General features: G+C 44.9%; 1 protein-coding gene across 1 annotated transcript in view; it reads right to left on the bottom strand.

Moving 5' to 3' along the window:
• The window catches only part of inpp4b (inositol polyphosphate-4-phosphatase type II B), a 234,877-nt gene that overhangs the window by 212,212 nt on the left and 2,755 nt on the right, over positions 1–19,910 (bottom strand). Inside the window, 1 exon segment of the mRNA XM_080456329.1 lies at positions 14,126–14,242. Coding sequence (XP_080312455.1) covers positions 14,126–14,242 — 117 coding nt within the window.

Genomic DNA, 19,910 nt, shown 5'->3' with positions numbered 1-19,910 from the left:
AACGATACGATACGATATTGGGCACACAACTTCAATACGATTTCGATACGATACGCACTTTTTTATCATGAAAATATATGGGGGAGAAAAAAAGCAAATGCAAACTAATATTTCTGTTTTTGCATTATTCAGACATGCAAACTTGTAGTTTTATTTCAAATATTCACTCGATGTCTCGCCTATGGGAGAGCGCCCTCTGGCGTGATCACAGAAGCATTACCTTATAAACTCCAGACAAACCTTTGGCTGGATTCTGACCTCCCTCTGACTGGAGGGCCCGCCCTCCATCCTATATAAGTCAGGGGAGAGTCATTTTCCGTAATTCAGTTTTTCTTCTCGTTCGATCGAGGAAGCACCTTCTCAGTCCACCTTATGGAGTCGGCACGGCGAAAGTCTCATCAGGACAGGATAATATCTTGGACCGCGAGACGCTGCTGACGGTAGGTGTTGACTTTCTTTACAAAACCTGTGACAATATCGCACGGTTCTTCCTAGAGGAACTTAACATGTTCCCTAATTTTTCTAGCTTAAATTGCTAACGTGTAGTATAGTCTGCTACTTCTCAGTCTAGTAGCCGTGAGCCAGGGGATGAGCCTAATAAGCTCTCCTCAGCCCCACGGGCTGCTAGCCACAGTTAGCCCCGAGCTAGCTAGGAGAAAAACAAACACGCCAGCATAGTCTGCTCGGCCCCCGTGTTTTGTTTTTCCCTCCTCCCTGTTCCGTTCTTCAAGCTTAAAACGCTTAACGGGAACATGGCCTCCGCAGCTCCGAAGAGCCGGACCGGGTCCAACAGAGCCCCGGTCCCGCAGAAAGAGTGCGAGACGCCACCGACTAGCATCATATACTACCAGCTAGCGTAGCGCGTCGTCACCGGGAGCTTAACAAGCTCCCACTAGCGACACTGCTTGCAGGCTATCATGCTAACACAGAGTAAACACGACATCTTAAGATCGTGTTTTTCTCCAGGGTGACTTCTTACCCACGAGCTAACACCGAGTAAACACACCAACGTCGTCCGCTCTTAGTGTGCTTTCTCCGGGTCAGCGCTGCACGCCACCAACTGGCATCATAGGATACCAGCTAGTTTTTAGCATGTTGTCACCGGTGAGTTTAATAAACTCCCACTAACAACACGTTTGGCAGGCTACAGCAAACACGGCAGCATCTCTGCTTTACATCGTGGTCTTCTCCGAGGTGATTCTTAGCCAAGAGCTAAAACACTGAACAAACACACCAGTGTTTACACTCTTAGTGTGTTTTTTCTCTGGGACAACCCTGCACGCCACCAACTAGCATAATACGCTACCAGCTAGCTTAGTGTGTTGCCATCGGTGAGCTTAACAAGCTCCCACTAGCAACACGTTACACACTGCGTGCTGACACAGAGTAAACACGACAGCATAACCTGCTTCACATCGTGTTTTCTCTCCGAGGTGGTTTTTAGCCACGAGCTAAACACCGGGCAAACACACCAGCGTCGTCCGCTCCTACTGTGTTCTTTCAGAGACAGCCCTGCACGCCACCAACTAGCATAATATGCTACCAGCTTGCTTAGCACGTTGCCATCGGTAAGCTTAGAGCTCCCACTAGCAACACGTTTTGCACACTGCGTGCTATCACCGAGTAAAACACGACAGCATCACTGCTCCACATCGTGTTTTTCTCTCTAAGGTGGCCTCTTAGCCACGAGCTAAAACCGAGCAAACACACCAGCGTTTTCCGCTCTTAGTGTTTTTCTTTGGGACAGCTCTGCAAGCCACCAGCTAGCATCATAAACTACCAGCTGGGCAGGCTACAGTTAGCTACACGCTAACACCGACATCGTGTTGTTTCTCTGGGACAATAAAAGCTTAGCAAGTTTTTTTCTCCCATACACGACTCCCCTGTTTTACAGACCTTGCCACAAACAGGCTCCACGCGTGTTGTGAACAATGACCGCTGCAGCCCAGCAACGAAGGGACCCCTGTCCCTCGAAAGAGTGCGGGGTCTGCGGGAATAGAATGTCGTGTCACGACGGACACAACTCATGTGTTATTTGCCTGGGACCGACCCACGCAGCCCGAGGGCCGTGTGAGGAAGGTCCGTTCCGCATAGCATGCGGACTGACTGAACCTAGGTTCGTCAGAAAACGGGCCATACATTTCCAAATGTTTGACCCGGCCATAGAGGAGTCCACGTCCACCGGGGCGGAGGGGGACGAACCCCCCCAAACCCAGCGAGGCGTCCCTTCTACACCAAGTTAGGAAGAGGACACGGACGAGGCCCAACTACTCCAGGGTACAGAATATGTCCCCTATAACCAGGTCATTGAGCAGGCGATTGGCCAGTAAAACGAGCCTCTCCCCACGACTCATACTCGACCTCGAGTTACCAGCGGCGTAGCCTATGGCCACAGCCGCAGCCAGTATGGGAGAACGGTTTAATGCCTACTCCCGTTGGCAACCAGCACTGGGACAACAGTTGACGTGTCCTGGGCTGAGCCCTACTCTTCCCGCTACCCGTGGAAGAAGGGGTTGCCACACACCTCACGTCAGAAGCCACGGCTCTGACACGAGAGCCCAACTCCATTGCGAAGCACGCGTCGCCTAAACGGCAGGCGCTCCTGCTTGCAACCTACAGGCCAGGGGGGGCACCCTAGCCAGCCAGAGGCAGGCCTCGGGCAGCTACTCTACAAGAGCGAAATAAAGAAAGGAGAGGGACATGGCTGGGACTATGTCAGGAGGAGACGGTGGACACCGCCTCCCCCTCTCTCTCTGGTGGTCCTAGAGTTCTGGTGACCGGGCGGGGCGGGGTGAACACGCTCCACCACCCGATGGAAGGGAGAATGACTTTACACACTATACATTATGTGGATAATGTTGTGTGAATGTAAACATGGGTTACGACTGTAACCCCGGTTCGCTGATACTATGACCAAGATGTCTCCTTTGGCAAGACATCGGAGTGGTTATTAGAAATTGAACCCTCTCTACCTGTTTCTCTAAGAAAATTTCAAACCGTTACAGCCTGATTTTCAGGGGCACGGCAAAAAAAAAAAAAAAAGAAAAAAAAAAAAAAAGAAACAGGACAAAACCAGAACATAAGGGACACGAGCTCGCTACCACAGAGGTCTCACGGACACTTCATGGTAGCGGGGCGAATGCTCGCCATGGGGAGAGGACGATTACGCCCTGTCCCCAAGGGAACGGCTCACGGTCGACTCTGTTCAACCACTATATAGCTGCACTCTATATCCAGGGGATATATACTACAGTTCGCCTCGAGACCTCCCCATGCTAGTGAAAGCTATTTTCTCTTAAGCAGGGGACTGGCGGGTGACTTTCTACAGGAAGACAATTCTCCCTGTTGGGAAAAAGAACTGTACAAGAAATACCCAGAGACCAAGCGAACAGCGGGCTCTACTCGTGCTATTTCCTGGTCAAAAAGAAGGGGGGGGGCTGCGTCCGATACTGGACCTAAGAGCCCTCAATCAGTATCTAAAGGTGTTCAAATTCAGGATGTTATCAAATCCGTCTCTCCTCCGCATGGTGCGCCAGAGAGACTGGGTCACATTGATAGACCTAAAAGACGCCTATTTTCATGCTCCTTTTACCCACCACACAGAAATCTCTGCGGTTAGGGTTCTGAGGTTGAAATTACGAATACACGGTGCTACCGTTTGTAACGTCCTCAGCCCCAGAGTATTCGTCGAATTCACGCAGGTTGCGATTGGCCCTCTGAGAAGAGAAGGCACTCGCATAGCGTCTTACATAGACGATGGGCTGCTACAAGCCGACTCAAGAATCGGCGGCAAGGCAGCATACTCAGGAAGTGGTGTCTCACCTACTGAAATCGGGTTTTCAGGGTCAACTGCGTGTTGGTGCCTGCACAGACGGCGAATTTCATAGGCAGGACTCTGAACTCGCTATCGTTCAGAGCCAGCCCGCCACCGAAAAGGATCAGTCCTTTTTGTCCTGCCTAGCACAATTTTACACGGGCCGGAGGGTCTCCTTCAAAATGTGCATGGAAATGTCAGGTATGATGGCCTTAGCCGTATCGCTAAGACGATTGGGCAGTTGCTGTCGTGTGTTGGTCACAGAGGAATGTGTAACAACGCTGTGTCGCTGGAGGAATCTGTGATTCCTCTCAGACGAATGGTCTCTGCACCCGGAGATACCAGGACAGATCTGGGATCGTTTGATCGCCCCCAGATGGATCTTTTTGCTTCACTGGAAGACACGGGATGTCCGTTGTTCTTCCCAGTGGAGGGTGCAGTGCCTCTGGGTCGAAATGCACTAGTGCAAACATGGCTCAGAACTCTTTTTATGCTTTCCTCCGTTGTCCCTGTTAGGTCCCACGCTCGTGAGAGTGAGGGACCAGGGGCTGATGGTGATACTGGTGGCCCCAGAATGGGGTCACTGGGTGTCAGTCGAACCTCTCCTGTACGACCGCTTGTGGCTGCTTCCGTTACGCGGAAACATGCTAATGCTAGCAGGGGGCGAGATATTTTGTCCCTGGCCAGAACATCTGACTCTCTGGGCTCAGCCCATGAGGGGATGAATCTGAGTACTGAGGGGTTACCCCAGAACGGTTTTGAGATAAGGTGCGAGAAGTCTCGCACTGTGCCGTTCTAAGCCCATGTCCATTAAGTCCTTTCTACAGGATTTAATGGATAAGGGCAGAGCCTTTCCCACAATAAAAGTCTACTTGGCGGCTATCTCAGCCTGCCGTATTTGCTTGAGGCCGAGACGGTGGGTCAGCACCGCCTGATTTGTCGGTTCATGGAAGGGACCGGACGTCTCTTCCCGAGTCAAAGTCCCCGGTGTCACCCTGGGATTTGAGCCTGGTGTTGGACTCCTTATCTCGGTCACTTTTCGAGCCTCTGAGTCAAATTGACAGAACAACTGTCAGTCAAGACTGCGTTACTGATGGCTTCAGTGACTACTGGAGAGCTCAGTAATCTTCATGCACTGTCAGTACACGAGGAGTGTACACAGTCAAGGAAGGGGCTACAAGGGTGGTTGTCATTGGCAGATCTAGGGCTTTGAGAAAGTCAGATCAGCTATTTGTGTCATGGGCTCCACGGATGGTGGGCAACACATTGCATAACAGACACTTTCCCACTGGATTGTAGAGGCTATTCCAGTGGTGGGATGCTGCCCCAGTGGGACTGTGGCACATTCTACAAGGGAAATAGCGACATCATGGGCCCTCTTCGGGGGGGGTCTCCATTTGGGATGTCTGCAGTGTGGCATGTTGGGCTTAGGCCTTGTCATTTGCCAGGTTCTACAGTTTGGACGTAACTGCAGCCCCTGTGGCGCATACGGTCCATAGTGTAGCCTCCAGACGGGGGTCAGGCCCCTAGGCTGGTTATTCTGGACTTCGAGATAACAATCAGGGAGTTTACTATATCTCCCATAGGCGAGACATCGAGTGAATATTTGAAATAAAACTATAGGTTACTGGACGTAACCCCGGTTTTATGATAATATGAGCGAGATAGACACCGAAAGACACCCTTCTTGTTTACGAACGAGAAGAAAAATGTTATCTTGAATTACGGAAAATGACTCTCCCCTGACTTATATAGGATGGAGGGCGGGCCCTCCAGTCAGAGGGAGGTCAGAATCCAGCCAAAGGTTTGTCTGGAGTTTATAAGGTAATGCTTCTGTGATCACGCCAGAGGGCGCTCTCCCATAGGCGAGACATCTCGCTCATATTATCATAAAACCGGGGTTACGTCCAGTAACCTATAGCTTTTCAGCTTCCACTAGCCGTTTTGAATCCAAATAGGGCAATAGTGTGACACCTGACCCGAAAAAAAACAGCATTTTTTCACCTCGGGGCTGTTTGCATGCCTGATTATTATTATTGTTAAAAAAAAAAAAAAAAAATTCAAAATGATATTTTTTCAAACCTTCTTCAAACGGCGCGGCACACCTCAGCAGTAGCCCCGGCCCAAAATTGGGACGTTTGCCAGGGTTGATATACACTGCACTAGAGGATCAAATCGGTATATCACCATACGCCCTCCTTTCCACTCGCTACGGTCGCAACGTTTCTTCTGCATTATTCCACTATTATGTGTCCTTTCAAATTTCCCATGGTACATTCGGTCTTATAACATCTTTGATTTCCCCTGTCACCACAGATGACAGATCCATTGGAACCACCCCGTTAATGCTTAAAAGTACTAACATTCCCGTATATCCAATGTAATTAAGGTCCTTAGTGTTTTACCAATCATTATTTCATGTTTGGCTGGGGCTTATAGAATCTGGCCGCTTCCTGGCGCCCTGATTCTATAAGCTCAGTCTGCATGGGTACGTTATGTCACTTCCTGGAACTGACACCTACTGTATGTCTACACTGACTCATAATATGATGTTAAATTATGTTAAGACTTACTATACTGCCCTACAAAGCCAAGGTGCAGTAACTGCGTTTTTGCACGCACTGACTTATCTGTCTCAAAAGTCAAATTATCCTTCATGATTTTAGGGGTTAAACAAGTATGTCAAGAACAGATAATTAGTGCAATATCACTTATACAGTATACCAAGAACCCATTTGGCTGACAAATTGAAACACTTTAAAACCTTTTTATCAGTTTAATACGTAGCAGTATACTATGCACAAAGGTATGTTCTATACCTGTTACTATTGCTGCACCTCATACTGTATCTGTTGCTATATCTGCTGCTATTTTAACTGCCTCATTTCATTGTAATTTCTTACACAGTAGTTTACTGTACTCATATCAGAAATATTTGCCATATCTGACCTATTTCCCCTGTCTTTTCTTTACATGTCGATTCTTCTTCTCTTTCTTGAAAACTGCAGATGATGATGGGATCTTGTGCCAAACTATTTTACGCACTTTACACCTGTAAACCTGTGACAATAAACAGGTTCAAGTTGAAGTGCTCAATTTTGTGTTGCTTGAGTACAAAAACCCGATTACATATTACTACAGTACTTAGTATTGCAACTTGTATTACTTCCCTTGTATTATATGTCTGGCAGAGTCTGCCACACCAACATTTCACTGCAGTATATAAACTATTTGAATGTTTGAACCTTCGAACTTGGAAACAAAGTGAAAGATTATAGGGGGAAAGATGTTTATGCCATTACACAGAAATGTCTTCCACGTGAAAGTGCAACAAACTATCAAGCTCTCACCCTCAAAATAACCTTGATATATAGGGGAGCCAAAGGTCTCCCAATAAGTTCTTAATTTAAAAAATAAATAAAAGCAGAGATCTCCAGAATAGCCTACTTGCCTAACTGAATGATGAAAACGGAAGCTGAATGGACAATCTGTGAGAGCCGTGGGTGAGGCAGTGGTGATGAGGCGAAGCTAACCTGTCATCACTGTCAAGCCTGGCCCTGCGGCTGATCACTTGCTCCCCAGAGAGAGAGAGAGAGAGAGAGAGAGAGAGAGAGAGAGAGAAAGAGAAAGAGAGAAAGAGGGGGGGGGGGTGAAAAGCAGAGTGGAGAGAAAGCAGTAAAAAGAGCAAGAAAGAGAGGGTGGACAGAAGAAATGACATACACAGGGCGAGAGAGAGAGAGTGAGAGAAAAAAAAACTGCATGAAAGAATAGAGGATGACAGAGAGATGAAAGCAAGACAGAAAAAAGAGAGAAGAGAGACGCAGAGAAAGAGAGACATTTACAGCCCCCTCATTCTGGTTTCTAGAACCTCCACTATAGACTATGTATACGTTTGGCCGAAATATCAGCCATTATTTGGCTGTCATTGGTATCAGCAATTATGCAGCCGATGTGTCGTTTTTTTTACGAGTTTCAACCTGGCATCCTTTTTTGGGGGGCAAAACAGGACATTTTGGAACAGGACTTAAAGGATCTACACCATGAATTTAAAAAATATATATATATTTAATATCATATTGTTTATGTCCCTCAAACGTTTTTCAAAAGGTTTGAGCCTAGATCAAGCCTCAGATATAGTCATTCCAACTAACTTCTCTCTGGCTTATAAAGCACTTTCACCTACAATACCACATTGTCCTGATTTTCACGTGGCGCTATTGAGCCAGTTTGTATGCATGTTATCTCCTGGTTCTGAGTGGGAAAGTTTTTTTTTTTTTTCTACGTTGGAACTGAAAAACGGGAGGGATTGTACCGCTAGTGACGTCACTTTTGGGGCCAAATCAGTTTGGCCTGTTTTGAGACCAATTTACATAAAACCCCAGATATGCTGTGAAAGCCTGAGTGCTCAAACTGGGGTATTTTTGGGCGGTGAAACCGCCCCTATAAGTGAGATTTGGAAAAATGTACATTTTCCTGCGCTGAGATCTGGGCCCAGGAAATTTGTAGAATTATCCTGCGCTGTGATTGGCCAATCACAGTCTATTCAGGACTGTGATTGGCCAGTGTCACATGACACATGTGCATAGCCCTATATAAGCAACCATAACTCGAAAAAAACCAAACCTTGGTTTTTTTCGAGTTATGGTTTCGTCCATCATAAAGAGTGTTTCAATAAATGTATTTATCTTTTGTACATGATTGGTTGACTCCATTCAGTATTGTGATTAGCTAGGAATACACCGCCCACTTCACACAGGGTGTGATTTTTTGGGATAGAAGAGATGTAAGGGAGACCAAAAACAGACAAAAAAGAAGGAAAAGTTAAAATTCATGGTGTAGTCTCTTTAAATAAAATACATTTCAGTTTGCTGTTTATTTTATATTTACTTGTTTGCTTGTTCATTGTATAATTATAGTTTAAAAAAAGTTGTTAAATATACATTTAAAGGGATACTTCACTTTAGGGCCGGGGACACATTTAAAAAAAATATTAAAAATAAATGAAAAAAGTTATGGAAAATTCATGGCCCCCTCACGCATTAGAGTGTCCTACTAATGTGTGAGGGGGCCATGAATTTTCCATAACTTTTTTCATTTATTTTTAATATTTTTTTTAAATGTGTCCCCGGCCCGAAAGTGAAGTATCCCTTTAAGTTTATGTTGTGTATTTTACATTTACTAATGTGTAATATAATTTAGTTGTGTTAATTTTGATTTAAATAGAAAATGAAAGTTATTCAAATTGATTTCATTTATTTATTTTTTACTAAATATTGGTCTAAACATTGGTAATCATTGGTCAAGACAATCGTTTCCCAAACACTGGGTCGGGACCCATTTGTGGGTCACAGACAGATTTTTATGAGTCACGAGTAAATATCCCTTTATTTTTGGTTTCATACATTTTGTTTTTAAAAATTATTATTTCAAAACATTTTCAAAATAAATTCCAAAAAGAAATCAAAATTCTTCATGAATTAAAAACAAATTCAATGACTTTTCCAAAGAATTTCATGAATAAAAAAAAAAAATACTATTTTTTTTTAAAGAAGTAGTGAAATTAGCCACTCTACAAGCTCACAACCTGTGGTCTAGAAGACTAGAACTGTCCAAAATCAGGATCGGCATCAGACCCAAACCTTTGATATCGGTCGGGCTCTAACCTCCACTACTCTCTCTCTCTCTCCATAGCTCTGCTCTATCCATCCATCTCTTCTTCTTCTCAAGTATTCATGACCACACTGCACACGTCCTCTCTGAATATCTGACTGCCAAGCCCCAGGCAAAGGGAAATCATCCTAGTATGAAATTCTCTGCTCCTGTGCGAATGTTAAATCACTCAACTATAAACCCTCACTCCATCTATCCCTCCCACCACAAACGCTCGCACACACACATTTCTCTGCTCCTCATTTCCACACCACTTACCAAACCTGGTGAAGAGTACGTTACATCAGACACACACAAAGAAAGAAAGCATTTTTAGTGGATTTCAGAGATCTTCTATTCAGCTTTTGACGGACACACACACACACACACACACACACACACACACACACACACACACACACACACACACACACACACACACACACACACACACACACACACACACACACACACACACACACACACACACACACACACACACCCCCCACACACACTCTTGCTCAACTTTTACAAGGGCTGAAACTAAACCTTTTGACAGCTGATTTGAAAAAACACACACAGAGACACCAAATTGCCCTCATGCTCTCCCCAAAAATGCAAGGGCCTTGGTTGAGTGGTTCCTATTGGCCACTTAAGTGTCAGGGGGCTGATGCATTGTGTCAGCGCATGTTCAGGGTCACACCCCGTGTCACTTAAACACTCTCTAATGAGACCCAGACAAGCCCACTGGGCCCTGCCGAGCATGGGAATTAGACAGGGAATGGTATTTTGCTTTTCATTAAATAGTTAGAAGATCTTGGGTTGTTATGGGAAGATTCTCCCCGTTTCAACCTTGCGTGCGTGCGTACGTGCGTACGTACGTACGTACGTGCGTGCGTGCGTGCGTGCGTGCGTGCGTGCGTGCGTGCATGCGAAGGGGGTATGGTGGGAGAGTATGTGTGTATGATGAGACAGATCAGAGATAAAGGAGTGAACCGTTTGGAAGGCATAGAGTAGCTGCAGCCTGTCTGTCTGTCTCAGCTCTTGAACTGAGCGTGAGAGAGAGAGAGAATGACAATGAGAGAGAGAGAGAATGACAATGAGAGAGAGAGGAAACAGTGACTAAGCAACAAACAGACAATCACATCCCACAATTCCCACAAAGAGCTATGTTTTATTCTTTCAAAAGGCCTTCTTCTAAATGAATAAAGAGTTGATACGGAATCACTTGTTAATCAGAACTCATACCAACAGAAATGTGTCTCAAATGTAGACTGTGTTGTGATGGTTGTGGAGTGTGAAGTTTGTGGAGTTTGTACACTGTTGTGTGACCTTTGCGATTAGAGTGGCTCGCAACTCTGGCTGTTAATTGGGACGCAGAATACTGATGGTTTTAAAATACAATAGTTAATGATAAGCAGCGACAAGCCCTCAGTTTGCGCTTGAACATTTTGGACAGACAGACTGACTGGCTTAAAGCTGAGCTGCTGCAGCCAAGTACAACCTGTTTTCACCTTTCACCTACATTTAAATTAAATTAAAATTAAGGCAATTAGAACAGAAAAGCAGCCATAGACAGTAAAATCCTCAGTGTTGATTTAATGTAATTGAACCCTTACTGTGCACTACAGCTGGGTTACACAGGACCTACAGGACTGCAGATACAGTAGTGTCCGACATCACATCCCGTTGATGAATTTGAACCTACTTTTATTATTATTATTATCATTATTATTATTATTATTATTATTATTATTATTATTATTATTATTATCATCATTATCATTATCATTATCATCATCATCATCATCATCCTAAATATAAAAATTGGCTACTGGGCAGACCGGCTGGCCGGCGGACTACGGCCACGTCACACTGATTCAGACATAACCATAAACAAACCCGATACGCCCATATATAGGCATGTCATTATAACTCATACGTAACATAAACAAACCGATATACCCATATATAGGCATATATGGAGATCTGGTTATCCAGAGCTACAGATCCGACCGCTATGCCCATATACAGTATGGTGATATATGAGACCGACCGACTTCAAACTCAGCACACTTATCGGCAAGGACTCGAGGGACTGCAGTTCCCCCCTGCCGAGTCGTTGGGATATGCGGTTGTCCAGAACCGCCGATCCGACCAATATGTCCATATGGTCATATGCGGATATCCAGTTGTCCAGAGCCGCCGATCCAACCAATCTGCCCATTTATGGGCATGCAAATATACAGGGTATGGTATGGGCATTGTATACTAATGACATCAGGGATCTCCATATATTGGCAGAAAAGGGACACAGGTAGACAGTAGGGGTGGGACGATATATCGATATCGCGATATATCGCGATACTTTCTCCCGCGATAACTAATCGATATACTGCCGAAAAATATCGATATTAATTATCGATATATTTTTTTAAAAGTTTTTTTCTTTAAGTTTGTGATATGTTGTTTTTCCTACTCTGTATTTGCGTAATGATGATTTTGAACTGTTTGGTGCTATTTTATGTGTTTATGAATTGAATACAAGGACTATCGTGATATATCGTTGGTGAAATTTCATGCAATATATCGTGATATCGCAATATATCGATATTTTCAGATATCGTGATATATCGTTGGTGAAATTTCTTGCAATATATATTGAATATCGTGATATCGCAATATATCGAATATCGTCGAATATCGTGATATATATTGTTATCGTGGGCCTAATATCGTGATATATATCGTATCGTGAGGTACCCATATCGTCCCACCCCTAGTAGACAGACAGATACAGAGATCACCATACAGTATATGGGCACAAAAGGGACACAGACGGGTACAACGGGAACTTTGACAAAGCACCCTGACAATATTTGACTCAGACATATTGGTCGAATCGATGGTGCGACATAAGTGTGAGGGCAAACCGCTAGTTTTAACATTTATTTTTATTAAGGCATTTCCATAATATTTTTTTTTTATTGTTTAATTAGTTTCATGTTTTTATTTCACACTTCACATGTTAATTTGAATTGATTTCTTCAAACCCTTTAATATAACCCTTTTATATAATGCACCTTGTTTTGATACATGCTCTATAAATAATGTTTATTATTATGTTACAGTGCCTGCTTAAACAGAAGCTGTAGTCTCTGTCCCCTTGAGATCCACTGCTGAAGACGCATTAAACCTGCTGAAAAGTAAAACACTAAAAACCTGTCAAGATCTTCTTTACTGTGGTAAGGTGTACAGTGTAGCATCATACTGCATGTGTATTAAATGACAATATTTCTTCAAAGTAAAAGCACAGTAATCACAAGCATAGCAACCACGTTTTGGCTGACAAGGCTGGAACACATCTTTGATCAATCAGATTACTTAAATAAAAGTGAACCTTTGTATACTAAATAGACAAGGACAGCATTTTATAACTGACTATAAATGACTTGTTTTCTCCCTGGCTTCCATGACATGGCCTCAACCTGCCCATGAAAGCTATGCATTTTTTAACACGACCCAACCGCTCTGGTCGTGCCCTTGTGCGGGCATGGAGCAGCCAAAGTTATTGTACTGTACTGTAAGTGTACTGTAGCATTAATATTCCATGGCTACTCTGAGATCAAGGTCCGTTGTCTTCCCATGCTGACCAGAACCTCACCGCGGACTGTGTAATCTGGTTTGATGTGGTGGCTGAATTCAAAGAGCTGCTGGCTATAATAGCAAGAAGCCAAACAGTATTGGAATTGGAGTGAATTAATGCTATCACACACACGAGCGCACATAAACGCACACACACACACACACACACACGTAAAGATTCGTTACATGCCAACATTCAAATGAAAAACAGCCGCAAACATAGGCAGATGAACGTCTTTGCGTGTGTCCATTAAAAAGGCATTGAGTTCATTAATATACAATATACTGTACATACAAGTGCAAGAATTCCTCTCCAGCACAGCATGATGCCAACTTTTGCTACTACAGCACATGGCGTCTAGCGAACCGAGGTATTACGTCACGACTTTACAGACATGTGAATGACAATGTACGGTACTCTATGTACATCAGAAAAATACAAGAGCCGTTTATGTTTGCTTCTCCTGACCACTCCCACTGATTCTCCCACCAGATGCGTACTGAAGCCTGTACCACTCCAACGGCTACAGTAGGCCTGTAACTGGTGGTGGACCGGTAATTACGGAGACATGTGTTGTAATTCACCACCCCACATCTGAGCAGCTCAGAATCCAGCAGGCGTAAATAAGACTGGATGATGAGACCGTGCCGCAATGCCCTCCTCGCTGCTGCTTCTCCTTTCAATCGCCTTGGTCAAAACGGGAAGTCATGTGACATGCAAATAACGGTCACAGACCCGGGAGCAGATATGTGAACGGAAAGGAACAAATCTTCAGGCGCTCGATATGTCAGCGCTATCTTCATCATCACCATCACGTTCTCGTCGTCAGTCTGTCTTTCTATCCATCCCTTTGTCCCTACTGCATAATATACATACATCTCTCTTTCACTCAATGTCGGCCACACAAAGACGTACGCGTGTGGACGCACACGCACACACACACACACACACACACACACACACACACACACACGATGCCCAAACACACACAGCGGCACCAGCTTGAATTTACTCACCGAGTCGCGGCTCTTGTCCTTCACATCATAGACTGTTAGCTTGACTAGCGTCTCTGGGTTGGCAGGGTACTCTGGAGGGAAGGTCACCCCCGTCAGAAACACAGGGTCCCTGTTCGCCTGTCAAGCAGAGAGGGACAACACACACAGAGGGTGAGTGGGGGTATATATATATATGTGTACATATATTTATGTATATATATATATATATTATACATACACCCACCCATACATATATACAGTACATACACACACACAGTAAATGTGTACTCACTGTTGCATGTAAGTACACTGCATGAAAAAAGGCCATAGAGAGAGAGAGAGAGAGAGAGAGAGAGAGAGAGAGAGAGAGAGAGAGAGAGAGAGAGAGAGAGAGAGAGAGAGAAAATGTGCCAAGTTGCGTCTCCTCCTTCCCGAGGCTTCCTAACCTTCGCTCACTGAAGCAGAGATGATAGAGCTCTCTCTCCCTAGTGGTTCAACCTGTGGCACTGCACTGGCCCAACTGGGGGTTTGCTGGCTTTCGGGCAGTGAGCACCTCTGGGACCAAGCACAGCGACATGAGACAAGAGGCAGGTCCAAATACACCTGCTTTGACTACACAGTAAGAACCAAGCCTGGCATCAGTATTTCAGGCCTGTCATATCTTTTACCTTTTGTTTTCAACATTTTTCAAAAATAGTACATCTACAAGCTCACAATGCATCGTGATGCGATGCATTGTTGTAATCTTGTACATTGTCTATTTTCAAATAACCAAAGAATAAAATTAAGTTGTTAACTCTGAAAGTGTAAAAATGAACCCTTACAGGTGAAGTATTCCTTTAACATGCAAGCTTGATTCTTGGCGGCTTGCGACAAGCGTGGCTGTTGAATAACCTTCACTCTCTAGAGCACCAACATTACATGAACAGAGAAATAGGAGTACATGTCTCCAAGGACAGGTGTTATGGAGAGAGGTACAGTAAAGGGGATTAGATGAGGTGGTACACTATGGGGCTGGTGTGGTGCCAAAGGAACTAAGCAAAGCTGCCTGGGGCGGCTGGGAGGTCCTGTGCTTCAGCTATAACATCGCCAGTTAGCAACAACCTCAACAACACAACAAGCAGACCGCAGGGGAAAGTGTTGGGAAAACAGATGACAAATGACACTAAAACAGAGAGCCAGAGGGGAATTTCTTGGTTCAAGGCACTGCAGCCAGGTCACATGTCCTCTCTTCTCACCACTCTTATACAATTATAATCTCACATAGGGCTACAGGACAAACACAGACAGACAAACAGGCAGATAGATACTGTAGGTAGGTAGGAAAGTAGACAGACAGACAGACAGATAGATAAGGAATAGGGATGTATTCATCTTCATCGTGTCAGAGATCCATTTGGACCAGGAGCTGAGGGCAATTCCTGCCCAGAGTAGACGGAATGCCGGAGCCGTCTGGTTCAAAGCCCTGACTGTGTGTTTATACTGGGGACTTCCTCTTCCTGTGCCCTGCCTCTGCTGGGCGTCCCAGGAACGCAACCCTCTGGGATCGCACACGCACGCACGCACGCACGCACGCACGCACGCACGCACGCACGCACGCACGCACGCACGCACGCACGCACGCACGCACGCACGCACGCACGCACGCACGCACGCACGCACGCACGCACGCACGCACGCACGCACGCACGCACGCACGCACGCACGCACGCACGCACGCACGCACGCACGCAGCATTTTCATACACACACACATACAACAAACCATACATACCGTACGTACACAATACACCTTTTTTATATGTATTTGTGTACATACATACAGTACCTGTATGTACACAAATACATAATCAAATGTTCAAACACCATAGGCTCAATGTGCCCCAAAAAAGTGTACATACACTACGCACACAAGCATGCATTGCATGATCTCTAAACCACACACAAATGTATTTGTGTTCAAACACAAACACACACATGTCTGCACACACTGCGACACTTCTACACACACATGCACGTCCCCGGTCTCATCCTGGCAGAATTGCTAATAACAAACCACCCATGTTAACAAACCACAACAACTTGCCGAGACTGCCGTGTGACTCTGAAGCCATCAATAATTGATGGCTTCAGTGTTGTACTGAACACTCCTCAACCAGGGATCAATGCTTCCTCCCTCCACATTCCCTATAGTAGTTCAGTTTATCGGTCGGCTGAATGGATGCCCTCATCGGAAGCAAAACAGCGGCAGCAGCTAAAGCAGCTTGCTTACACACAGCACACACTGCGGCCATTGATGGAGCAGACTTCAGGGAGCTAAGCTAACCATGTGTGTTTTGCAAGAGAGGCAGGAGCCAGAGGAATGAAGCTCCTCTGTAAAGAGCTGCTGTGCCTGAGAAAATGCACATGAATAGAAAAATGCGCGCGCACGCACACACACACATGCACACACGAAATACAAGCAACACACGAGACAATAGTATGGATTCTCTGCAAGCACGCACACACACAAAGATGGAATTACACATTCTGGCATGCCTACAAGTACAGACACACATGCTTTTGCAAACATAATGAAGAGAATCATACACACACAAACGCACGCACACACGCACACATACAGACATCTCACTGCACCACAAAGCAGCTTTCGTCCATTGTATTTACAGAGACCAGCCCAGCGCAGAGACACAGAGCTCATGAAACTATTTTGCAGCAGCTTGTTACAGCCTGATGTGCTCCCTAGACATGGCAGTGCCACTGTACTGTAGCGGCCCAGAGGGTGGCATTTTGGCCAGCCAGCCATGGAGCTCCGCCGGGCGGAACACGCCGAGCACACAGCCTGGTCTGGCACAGTGGGTATAGAGACACAGTGGAGCAACCAACTGCTCTGGGTTCAGTAGATACAGAATGTGCATAATACAGACAGAGAAATAGACAGGCATGAGCATTTGGTACAGACAAGCATACAAGGCATGACATGCACAGAAATGGACACACACACATACATACACACACACACACACACACACACACACACACGGGGACACACACGGGGACACACACACATGGACACATACTGTAAAGTACACACACATAAACCCACTCATAAACACACATACAGTTAAATCCGGAGTGTAAACTCAGAGTTAATTTAACGCTCAGGATTTTACTGTTTACACATAACCACACACACCTCACGCCTCCCCTGCTGGCAGAGTGAATAGGGCTCATTGACACTCACCAGCATGATTTGGCAGTCTCTGCCTCGGCCAAATCTTCTTACAGCTAACGGACGACTAGAGATGAGTTAAAGTAGGCAGCCTGTCCCCATTTACTGAGCAGTAAGCCACTGAGACAAGTTCTCTCTCTCTCTCAATGTTTGGGGAAGGGCACGGGCATTAAGGCTGTTAGCTGTTGTTAGTTGTTGGGTGGAGTGAGGCTGCATGCTCGGGTGCAAGGATATGAGTAATACATGTGTACTGTGTGTGTGTGTGTGTGTGTGTGTGTGTGTGTGTGTGTGTGTGTGTGTGTGTGTGTGTGTGTGTGTGTGTGTGTGTGTGTGTGTGTGTGTGTGTGTGTGTGTGTGTGTCTCCATGCAGTAAGTGGTTGTTTTTCCTTTTCCCTCATTAATGTCATTAACCACTGATATTTACGCACGTACACACACACACACACACACGCATGCGTGCGAGCAAACACACATGCATGTAACTTGAATGATGTACCGTAACTTGACCACACACACATGCACAGATATAATTACACCACCCAACCTAAACTAAACGTTTTGGTCCTTTCCAGGCATGGGAAGTGGGATTAGGGCGAAGGGTGGATGGTTGGATGAGGGGTCGGTGGGGGGCTACTGGGTGGGGATGCTTTGCTTGACTTGCTGGACATCAAAAGGCCCGACTTTGCCCGATTGTCAAATCCCCTCGGAACGTCTCCTCTCCTGGAGCCACACAGTCGTGTTTTTAGAAGGAGATTTTTTCCCACACACACGCACGCACATGCACGCACGCACACACAATGCCTAGGGCCTAAATGCCTACCCAATCTCTTTTTATCTCTGTCCATAACCGCATCCCTTCTTCTCTCTCCCCCCTTCACCGCTCTGTTCTTGTTCTCTATCCTTCTCTTCATCATCTCTATCCAGGGGGCTTTCTACTCCTCTTTGGCTTTTCCTCAGAAGAGATTTCTGGTGCTTCTGCTCTATCTCCTCATCATCTTTTCCCCATCTTTATTCTGAGCTTTCTGTTGTTGTTTTGGATGAGAGGAGAGGACCAGAGGACTGAGAAAAACGCATTGCCTTTCTTTTCTGCAGGCGCTCGCTAGGTGAGAGATAGCAGGTACAGAGCTTTTTATTCTCTGAAATCAAATACAATTCCTCAGCGGTGCCTCCCTTTGTATTTTAAACAGATTACAAAGGAGAGGCTTTGGGTTTTCCCCTTTCGTTTGACACTGATCCTCAACAGTTTGGCCAAACATTCAATTAAGATACAGCATCCACCACACCAGAACATGCACCTAAGGAGATAAAGAAAGCAATGGAGGCCTGGCCATTGTCAATGGTAAATGGCCTGCATTTCTATAGCACCTTTATCCAAAGCGCTACAATGTGCTTTTACGTTGACCCATTCGTACACCTACGGTGTAGGTACTGTAACCATGTAAGGCGCCAATCCACTCATCGGGAGCAGTGGTTCAGTGTCTTGCTCAAGGATAATTCAACACAAAGAAAGGAGGGGTGAGAGATCACACACACACACACGCACACACACACAAATTATTTATATGTTATGATATCCTAGGATGAATGGTACAGTAGAAAAATGTCATCACTCCATCCCGGGGTCCACCACAGCTAAAAACGAGCGCCTACGAGGCCTTGCGCTAGATCGTTTATTTTAAAATCCTTTTTTTTTCTTTTTTTTTTTTTTATCTGACGTTCATAGTGACAGAACACTATGCAACGTGATTGTCTTGAATGCGCCCCACCGGAAGTCTCGCTAGACACGATTGCAATCTCGAAATTGAAATCTCAGGATGGAGTTATGGCATTTTTCTACTGTACGATTCATCCTAGAATATCATAAAATCATAGAAAAGGTAAGAAAACCGTGGGGCAAAATTCCCCTTAAGCATGTGTAATATATAAAAATGTAAGTACTGCATGTGTGTATGAATTTTAGAGTGCTAATATTTTCTATTGCAGTGAATGCATTGATCACTAATGCAACTATTTTAGGTGGTGAATGAAGGCACTTTTTATGTTTTCTTCAAGCTAAGTAAAAAACCAACTAACTAAAACAAATGTTAAAAGCCAGAACACAATACAATTATCTTAAAGGTCCTTACACACGGGGCGATTTTTTTCATGCGAAGAATAAGTTTTTTTTTAAAACCTTATAAAGTCAATGCAAGCTTCCACACCAGTTTCGCGGAGCGAAAAAAGCGTCTTTTAATTATTCGGAACGAGTCCGAATTTTGCGTATATTCGCATATTCGCCAGTGTGTAACCACCTTAACAGTCATGCTTTCAATAAACCAAAAATCTCTTTTTTTTAACCATTGCGAGGCTATAGCAATATTTTCATATACTTATTTATATTGACCATTTAACCACTGAACCACAAGGAAATTTGAAATGTATGATCTTGATAATAGCAATTTTTCTAAACATTATCTATAATGACATGCCCAAAATTGAGATGCACAGGTTAAATTGGCAAACCCCCAACATACTCTGTCTTTGATTGACCCCTCGCCTCTTGCATACTATGGTGGGATGTAGGATGTATAATCAC

The sequence above is a fragment of the Gymnoscopelus braueri genome (genome assembly GCF_963280865.1).
Source record: "Gymnoscopelus braueri genome assembly, chromosome: 2".
Classification (NCBI taxonomy): Eukaryota; Metazoa; Chordata; class Actinopteri; order Myctophiformes; family Myctophidae; genus Gymnoscopelus; species Gymnoscopelus braueri.
Note: the sequence above shows the minus strand (reverse complement) of the source record. Positions and strands in the feature narration are given on the sequence as shown.